We start from the raw sequence: 10,589 nt of genomic DNA on the forward strand, positions 1-10,589 counted from the left end.
TTCTAAGAAGTTTACAAACTCAACATCATTAAACGTAGCGGCAGATCAACAGGTTTTAATAAATGGTCACCGATAAATTATTCCAATACATTTAAAGCAAATTGATGCTGGGAATGGTACACAATTGTTGCCTTTGGATTATCGTCACTTCGTTCATGACTATTGTGCAAAGGACACCACATAAACCTTATTGTTCAGTCGTTGAAGCGTTTCACCTCCGAATTCTTTGAAACTCAACCGATAGACTTGAAATTTGGCAGATAGAGAAAAGGTCAATGACACATTATTGACATAGCACCGATTGACGCTTCCACCCTGTTGCAGGTTGACATCCCTTGTCGGGGGTGGAAATTTGTTTGGAAATCAATAGTTTTTTAGTTATTCACGATTGAAAATTGGAATTTTGAGTGAAAAAAACACTTTTTCAAAATATTTTTCGCGAATAACTCAAAACCTACCCATTTTGTTAAAAAAAAGTGTAATGAACAAAAATGTAGCTTATAAATAAACAAAGAAAATTATTTTTTAAAAAGTGTTATACAAAGCGAAATATGGTTATTGGAAGGGGACTTGTTTTGGGGGAAATACTCGAATCGATGTATTCAACGTGAAATAAAGGAAAAAGGATTAATTTTACGTGTATAACGTTCCTGGAGTTTTTTGTAGTACTCAAAAAGACCTTCAAAATGAACACTTATAAAAGTTAATGAGAGCAAAATTGAAGGAGTTATCGTCAAAAACATATGGGTTGCTCATATTTTTTAAGGAAAAATGAGCAGTAAACGCTGTACCATTTCCAACAGAATTAAAATTAATCATAGACCCTTTACAATTAGTTTTGTTTTAGTGTTTTTCATACGATCCTGAAGTTAGACCGGTTTAGAATGCGTATTTTTTTAATAATGTACGGTAAAATTTGAAAATTCATTATTCAACAAAAAATTGCTATATTTACATAATAACACTGAAACTATGAATGATACGTAAAAAATGATAGACAACAAAAATTTAGCTTTTTTTCAACAAATATTTTGCTTTTTTTATTCCTATAGCATAAAAAATAAAAGAGATATCGCCGCTTGAAGTATCCGTTTTAGTGAAAAAACGACCTGTCTCGAGCCATTCGATCCTTTCCCTTTAAAAAACGAAGGACTTAAAAGGTTTTATATGCAAACGATCTTACAGCTCTTGAAATTATATTTAAAATGCTTTTTTGTAGATACTATAGCTTCAAAATTAACCGAGTTATGGTAAAAAAACCAGTGACATTTTTTCGGAACAAAATAGGCTTTCTCATTTTTATATTTTATATATTATATATTATACAAATAAGTAAAAAAATTTAGTGTAATTATTTATATGCAGCGTAGCAATTTCTTTGTGATTGATTATATTTAAAAATCGATTATAACAAAAATATTTTACATTAATATTGGTAAAAGGGTAGTTTATAAGAGCTGAAAATGGCAAAAGTAAAATATTCTTTCATAAACAATATAAGGGAATTTTTATTTTGAATTATTGCACAATTAGAGCATTCCAAGATTTGAAGCGTAATTTTTTATCATTTTTTGAGCACAGGGGTGATTTATAAGGGTTGAAAAGTGTTATGAAACACAAATTCTTTCATAAGCAATGAGGGAATTTTTATTTTAAATAATGGCACCGTTAAAGCATTCCAAGCTTTTAAAAAGTAATTTTTTATCATTTTTGTCAATACAGGGGTGGTTTTTAGGGGTTGAAAGGGAAAAATTCTTTTATTAGCCATAAGGTAACTTTTATTTTAAATAATTACACGATTCAATCATTCCAAATCTTTAAAAAGTAATTTTTTAGCATCATTTTTTGCATGGGGATAGTTTTTAAAGGTTAAATAAAGGGTCGAAAAAATCAAATATATCATAAAACATGTTCGAGAACATGGAACATTATTTAATCTTTGTACTTTTTTTTTCACTTAGGGGTAGTTTTTACCCCTAAAAAACAAAAAGCGTCAATCGGGCTTATGTCACTTTTGAACTTGAGCCTAAGATGAGCCTTATTCTAAATTTTCATGCAAATCCATGCAGTTTCAAAGAATTCGGAGGTTACAGCTGATTTTCAGCTTCAATGACTACACTATTATGGGTTTGAGTTCCCAGTCGATTCGTCGGAATTTTTGTTATGTTGTACTTGACACCCTCCTGATCAAAAGTGTTCATAGGCCCAAAGTCCGGAATTGACCAGTTTTCGAGATGTCGAGGACGCAAAGTCTCAAAAAAATTGAATATTTCCATGAACCAGAAAATAGAAACGAACACTTGAAAATTATTATTATCCATTCTTGTATTATTTATCGGGTTTGGATCAATTTGAGTATTCATAATATGTATCTGGAACGGAAGTCAGTACGACTACACCCCCGGGACATCCCCAAAATAAGGGTGGAGAAATTAAAGTATTTATATCTCAGGTTGTTATGACGTGTTTTTTTATAAATCTTTCTATACGGCTAAGAACATGCGTGAGAAATTATTCGAATCATTTCCACCCCGAAACACCCCCAAAATAGGGAAAACGCAACTTTAATTAAAAAATAAACTAATATGAACTGCCCCCACCTTTTTTTAAGAGGAAATTACTCCTCCCCCCTTGAAATACGAATGGAACATTCTATAATAATTATTGTATGGTATGTAAGTACATTCCAAATGGTTGTTCTCGTTCGAGTGATTTTGAAATCGAAATGCTGTTACGATAGACATGAAATAACATCGGCTTTCTCGATGCACCGTAATAGATTCTACTATTAATTTAAATGTCTGGCAAGAATACTGCGGTTTGTCGCACCATCTGCAGTATAAAAGAACTCTTGCTTTCTTCTAGTCACCCGTTACTTGAGATTTGTTTTATTTCTTTAAAGAGACGAATTTTGTCATAATATTCAGAGGCGTACGCTATAATTTTTTACAACTTTCGTTTCTTCTATTATAAACCAAACGAATCATTTTAAATGGAAGATCTTGAGTGTGCCATGTACGTATTTGATGCGTCAATGAAAAAAATACCTTGCATAATTAATTTATTGTAACAAAAAGTAATTTTCGGTTTCTACAGGGTATTGTGTATAAACCTCCCCAGCCTGGTGTCTCGAAAACCAAAAGAAATATTTAAAATGTAAAGAAAATGATGTGTAGTGAAAAAATGTGACTTAATTTTTGAACGTAAGTGGCATGGCTCTTCCTAAACGTGTAGATGGTACTCGCAACTTCCCCATAACCCTTGTAATATAAATAGTGATCCAAAAGTAATTGGTATTGTAGGTATTTTAATCTGAAAGTATAAAACAAAAGCTGTTAATCTTCTTCAAAATTAATTCCAGATTTCGGTCTACATTTGTTACCAAGAATTTATTTTTCAAATAATTATATCTAATATGATCGATAACTGAATAATTACTAATAGTCCAGTCTCTGAAGGCGAAAATAAAGTAAAAGCTCCCAATTTTTTCGGATAGCATGGATTTTCCTGAATATTTGCATACAAGCTCATCTGACCTCGCACTTCAAAAGTTATATTGTCTAGATGTGTGCTTTTTTCTATTGGGGGGTGAAAACTACCCTTGTACGAAAAAAATGCGAATATCGCAGATTTACGTATTTTAAAGATTCAATTCATGTTCAAATATGTTGGATAAAGTTCCTTTCTTTTTTTAATACAATTTATGAAATTTAATTACTTTTCAACCTTTAAAGATCCTTAAAAACTAACCTTCCATGACCAAAAAAAAAGTTTTTTACAGTTTAAAATATCTTTTGGTGCATTCACAATATATTGCATTTCTTTGTTATTCATTAGAGAGCTTACGACTCATTACAAAGTTGCAACCCTTAAAAAACATCCCTTATAATAAAATAAACAAAAAAATATTTTTAAAAGCTTGAGATGTTTTAATTTAATGGTATGCTTACGTTGAATTATAAACTTTTTATTGGTTTTCAAATGATCTATGATAAGTTGCAACTTTTCAGTTATCCAAAAAACCCTTATAAAAACCCCTACCCCTTATAGAAAAATTTCCTAAAAATTATATGTGAGTATGATACTATAATTATTTTTTTTAATTTTATTTAATTTATTCTTAATATTTTTTTATTAAATTTATATAAAAAAAAATGATATACATTATAAATGGATACGTGTGTGTATGTATATTATTAAAATACTTACTCAAATCAGTTCACAAGTGCTCCAAAATACACAAAGATGATGGTAATTTACCCGCACCGAAAATTTTACCGAAAAAATGCGATTAATTTTTTTACCATAACTTTTGTAATTTTAAAGTTATAAATTTACTCAAAAAACCATTTTGTAGGGAATTTAAAGCACTTTAAGTTCTGTGATTTGCAGTTTTTTTGAGCCCTTCGTTTTTTAGATTTGTAAGCTAAAAGGGCTCAGGAAAGGCAGTCTTGGAGCTTAGTTTTGAGCTTCTAACGGTCATAACTCAGTCAAATTTTGTCCTACAAAAATTTAAAAAAAGCAAATTGTTCAGTAAGAAAAAACCTACAATTTCTTATTCTATCATTTTTTTTATAACTTTGTTAGTTTTTGAAATATTTTGAAAAAAGGCGATTTTTTAAAAAATTGAAAAATTTTATTCAAAAGTAAATGAAATTTTTTTTTAAATTTAGGCTTCTAAAATCGTTCAAATTCCCAGAATCTACTGTTAATACATAAATAAAGTAAATTGCAGAAGGAATACGTTTAATTTTTTTTCCGTCAAGTCATTAATTTTAATACCAATTTTTTTTTCTCAAAAGTCAAGACAATCATTTTATTTTGATTGTAACTTCATTAGTTTTCATGCTAACGACTTCTACCACCACTCAATTTAAAGATCTTTTCAAGAACTTTAATAGGTGTTATATAAGTTTTCCTCGAAAAACCTTTAATTTTTCCGCTACAGGACATTGAACGTTTCGATTATACCTATCTTCGAAATTGACATCAACTTCTGTGTGTCATAACTCAGGTTCTATCCCATCTACAAAAATAAAAAAACAACCTCTTTGCAATTTAATTACCGTCATTTTTGCTTATGATCAGTTTTCTGATAAAACTGATAGTTTTTGAGATATTCGCGAAAAATGTCTCAAAAACATGCATTTTTTGGGCTAAAAGCGAACATATTTAGGCGCAAATAATTCAAAAAGTATTGACTGTACAAAAAATTTTTATAGAACATTTTTTCCTTAGAATTCATCCCTCTATCGAATCGTAAGGTTATTTTTAATAAAAAATTCCCACCCTCCAGAAGGGGTGGCATCTACCCCTAAGGTAAAAGCACACATCGGCACTATATAACTTTTGTTTCTTGGGCTATTCCCTAGCTACAGTTCAACTTTCACGTCAATCCATTCCATCCGAAAAAATCGGTAGCCAAAATACTTCAGTGACTGGACTATAAGGATATCACAGGAAATTAAGGTCCTGATTTTCCAATCAGGCCAACGTTTCGATTTTATTTAAAATCTGCCTCAAAGCTAGTGGTTTTATCTNTTTCACGTCAATCCATTCCATCCGAAAAAATCGGTAGCCAAAATACTTCAGTGACTGGACTATAAGGATATCACAGGAAATTAAGGTCCTGATTTTCCAATCAGGCCAACGTTTCGATTTCATTTAAAATCTGCCTCAAAGCTAGTGGTTTTATCTCGATATGGAAATTTTGGCTATATCCTATGTTTTGCGACGTGCATATGCGTCAAATTAATATGCCCCACTCGCAATCCTTCTGAATACCACATTCGTTTTCCCCGGCACCTACGGGTTTGAGTATTAAGGTCGTGGCGATTCTTAAGTGTATTCTAAGTGGCGCTAATGACCATTTATTTGTCCGATAGGCTTTGTTCGATGAATGTGTCTAATCAAATGAAGCTTTAGATCGTCAGGTGAAGGTAGCAGGATCCTAGTAGGCGCTGTGTTATAGGTCACCATCTGATTAAATATATGTGTATATACAGGGTGATTCAGGTTTAATCTGGATAACTTATTTCACAAATCGCCTTGTTTCGGATATAGGGGGCGTTGAAATAGATTTTTTTCCAGCTTTTTCCTCATAACTTTTGAACCACTCATCCGATTGAGGTGAAATTCGGAACACAAACACTGCTTATGATCTTTCATAAGCTTCTTAACCACCTACTCCACTTAAAAGTATATTTTGTATGCTACCTTCCGCCTACATTATTTCGAAACTTCAAAAAAATTAATTAATTTCAATAAAACAGCTGCGCACCACTTTTGTCTCATTAATTTTGAAACTTTTTCGTCTCCTGTTTTTTTTTATTTAGCCTTGTTTCTAAGATATTCAATAAAATTCGTGACAGTGTAGCGCCCCAGCGCATCTCCGAAACGATGCGATTTAGGAAATAAGTTTATATCACGAATGAATATTATTTTAACCTGTTCTATTCCTGAAGTATCCAGATTAAATCTGAATCACCCTGTATATGGAGTTTCAAAGTTTCTAGTTTACGCCAGAAATTATAGTTTTTGGTATTCTCGTAAATCAAGCAAAACAATATTTATAATAACCGTCATGTCGTTATTTACTTTGTTTCTTTTTATACTCGTGCAGCGAAGAGGTTTCCACTTGAGGTAACCTTGACATCCAATTTTAAAAAAAGCGCCTGGAGGTAGTAAACGCTATCAACAAAGGTCTAATTAAAACACCATTAGGTTCTGTCTTAACGACCACAAAAACACACCATAGCATGGTTTTTAAAGTTCGTTAAACGCTGTTTATGTCTTTAGACAATAAATTTTCTCGAGTTCTCGTTTGACGTGCTTTGTCCTTTTCAACAAACTATTGCGCAACCATTAATATTGTAAAGATGATCCATGCACGGACTAATGAAGCTACCTACCACTGCAATGAAGCGTGTGCATTTTTTACATGAATGCATTAGACTTAAGGTGGCCATATCCCTGGCCGAGAAATGGTGAAGTTTCTGGCATTTTTAGGTACTGAAATCTTGAAAAGTAAAACGTGTACAACAAAAGTAAGCACAAAAATAAAATCCTTGATGTTTTGTTTATTCATTGTTACCATTTAAATTTACCCAAATAAAATAATAACTAAAAAAAAGCGTTTGTAAAACATGCGTTTTCTGTTATCCTAACCTCACATTTTAAGAATTATTTTCACGTACTTATAAATAAAAGTAAACAATTTTATATGTAGGACTAAGCAAGTAAATGTTATAAGAATATTTACATGTGGAGTTATATATAAAAAAGTTAGTATTTTCGTAAATTTCAGTACCTAAAACCTTGATGGTTTGATCGTTTTTTGCACCTGTTTATTGGTTTTACTGCGGCATCTTTGAAAATACCCAGATGGAATGACATAACATTGCTATTATTTGATAAGCTTTAGATTAATCAGTTATTAAATGTTTAAAATTATTTGTCTTTGCGGAAAACATTATCTAAAGAATATGGGGCCCTTAAAAAGGAAAGCATACGTCAGTTCGTTCTCCTTAATAAAAGGTGGACCTTTAAAGATGGTCCTGGAAGATTCCAGTACTAATAGTGTGAAAAATACCAAAATTGATGACGCAAGGTACATTTATTATCACATGGAGCATGATAAAAAATTTATAACGCTTTCTGACTAAACATATATTGCACTTCATGCTGGTTGTACTACCGGATTTACCAGGGCTTGTGTTTTCTTCAAAAGCAAGGCATAATCAATCAATCAAGACAATTTCCTACATTGGTTTGAATATGAGTTTTGGTGAATTTTAAGAAAGCTTCTTTAATTGTCATGGGTAAAGAGAATTATCACAGCACTATTCTGAATAAAGCTCCAACGACAGCTTCCAAGAAAGCTGACATTCAAGAAAGGTAAATCAAAATAATGTTCATTACTAAAATACAGTCTTGAAAACATTGCAATGTGGAAAGAAGCTATTGGAAAAGCAACAATTCGGCATGCTGAAGAAGAAATTCAGCACAGGTGGAATAGAGAAATTCAGCACAGGTGGAATAGAGAAATTCAATTCGACCTACAGAATACACTTCCTCTAGTCATAAATTTGGGAACAAATGATGTCGACGGTAGCGAGGAGGAGAAGGAAGTTGTTGTTGAAGATGATGATGTTATTCCAATGATTCACAGAATGTAAACAAATAAATGTTAAAAATATGTTGTTTTATATACCTTACTAACGTTTTTTTTATGTTTGAATAAAAATTCTCGGATAACTTTGAAAAATATTAACTGCAATAATCATATTACATAATTCTAAGCCAGAATTAATTTTTTGACTGTTCCCTAAATTATCTAAATGGACTTTATCTGGATTCGCTATCAAAAATTAATTTTCTTAAATGTCTCCAAAAAAATTTACAATCTGGCAACGCCGTACTGTTTCGGATGTGACTATATTTTCTAATCAAAGTAACCCTTAAATTCAACGAGAAGTTAAAAAATGCAATTTACGTTGGAAAAAACGTTTAGAACTACCAGCAGAAATAGGATGTCCTATTTGATAGAAAACAATTTTAAAAATGAAGGAATTGATTTGGTCGCGCTCACAAAAAAAACATTCTTGAACACATTATTTCGCAACCTACAATAAAAAATAACTGTAAGGTAGTAATTTTTTAAAGACACTTTTTGCGCAATGCCACATTCAAACTTAAATTACATCATACACCTTTTTGTTTCAGATCGTGGTCTTGGGCGGTATGCTCGTTCGCCCTGCTGGCAGTGGCGTACTCCAGGGGCGACCCCTACGAGTACAACGTCACCTCCTACACCCGCAACCTACCCGACGAGATCCGACCGATCGTGAGTCGAGCCCTGAGGGTGGAGAGGGCGGCGACGCACCCCAATTTCAGCAGCTCGGACTGTCACCCCGACGACCAGATCTCGTGCCCGCCCATGAAATACCGAAGGCCCTCGGGCGAGTGCAACAACGTGCGCCACCCCAAGTGGGGCAACAGGGGGTCGGCGTTCCTCAGGCTGCTGCCGCCTAGCTACGCGGACGGTGAGTAAAGTCATTGTGATCTAGAGTGCCGAGGGATCAACGTTTCGTGCGTGATGACTCTTCAGAAGCGAGGAGTGGGAAACTAAGCATTTCGACACACACTGTTCGTGTTTTTCTTAAGTGAGAGAAGTTTAACATCAGATACCAGCAATAGGGTAGAATGTTTAAAAGATTTTGAAATAGAAAATAATACACAAAGCTGGGACCTCATATTTTTAGGAAACATGTTAATAATGCAGGAAAACAACCATTTATCTGCTTCCACCATAGTAAATAGACTACTAGTACAGGAGATAAGTAGATTTTACCGTAAAAGTGGAAGACAACGGGTGGTAAGTGAAGTAACTTACCTCCCTAGGGAAAAAGGCGGTTTCAATTTATAAATGTATATTTATGAACAAATAAATAGAAATATTTGATGAACATTACGTTTTATTAATTACATATTATGAATTAATATTTATAGTAATTGTACAGTTATTACATTTAGTAACATTTATAACATCTGGATAAATTATTCCCCTCGCGTGACAATTAGACGCATTTTTCTCAAAATGATTTGACCGCTCCATTTCAGTCACGGACGCTCAATATTATCTGACTGATCCATTAAAACGGCATGATGCGACGTACTACTAGAAACTGGAGTTGAAGTGTCATTGTAAAGAATCCTGTTGGCTATTTCATTTTTGTTGCATAAACTATCAGCAACATAACTTTCTGCAATTGTGGCTGATTTCCACCCACCATGTCTCATGATTGCTAATACATCAACTCCTGTATTAACCAGTAACGTTGCCGATTTTCTTCGGAATGAATGGTCTGTATATGTTTCAGGATGTTCTACTTTCAAAAACTGTGCAATCTTATTAGGAATCATAGAAAGGGTATTCTTGCCGACTGGTTGGTTGTAACATATAGCTGCTTGATAGCGCATAAAAAAGCGTGAAATTTCAGTTTTAATTTCCAATCTAATCTTGATATATTCCTTGAGAATTTCTAAGTAAGAAACAGAATCCAGGCGAGAAGTATGTAATTGTAAACGTACGTAACATACCAGTTTTAGAATCTGGAACTGTAACTACAATAATGTCATCGAAATGTTTTAAATTGCCGTTGTCCAAAGTAAGTTTGCATAAATGATCAGAACGGCATGGTTCTGCAATGCCTAAGGCCGTTACTACCTTCATTAACAAATATGTGTAGACCAAGCAAATTAAATTTTTACTCGAAAAAAGTCCTATCCGCTAGATTATTGTAAAATTGTCTTGTAAAGGAACATGATACAAGACATCTCTCGTCTCGTGAGTCAAAAACTTTTATTAGCTAACTTTTCTATTTAAACAAATAAGTGAGGAAAACAGTTTTTTCACTTTGCAGGGAAAACCATAAATTTTAGCGAAAAGTTACTCTCAGACAGCTTGTAGGGAATAAAATTATCTACAAAATGAGACTTGTTAAATTAAAATCGGTTAATAAACAAAAAAGTTATTGCAAAAAAACAAGAAAAGTGCCCATTTTGAAGATAATTTTACTCTATCGCAT

The 10,589-nt window shown here is 32.7% G+C and overlaps 1 protein-coding gene across 1 annotated transcript in view; it reads left to right on the top strand.

Moving 5' to 3' along the window:
- The first annotated feature begins 7,946 nt into the window (after positions 1 to 7,946).
- The window catches only part of LOC108903983, a 27,967-nt gene continuing 25,324 nt past the window's right edge, over positions 7,947 to 10,589 (top strand). Inside the window, exons 1-2 of the mRNA XM_018706349.2 lie at positions 7,947 to 8,173; positions 8,725 to 9,044. Coding sequence (XP_018561865.2) covers positions 7,947 to 8,173; positions 8,725 to 9,044 — 547 coding nt within the window. The remainder of the gene's footprint in view (positions 8,174 to 8,724; positions 9,045 to 10,589) is intronic.

This window comes from Anoplophora glabripennis, unplaced genomic scaffold (genome assembly GCF_000390285.2).
Source record: "Anoplophora glabripennis isolate ALB-LARVAE unplaced genomic scaffold, Agla_2.0 scaffold170, whole genome shotgun sequence".
Classification (NCBI taxonomy): Eukaryota; Metazoa; Arthropoda; class Insecta; order Coleoptera; family Cerambycidae; genus Anoplophora; species Anoplophora glabripennis.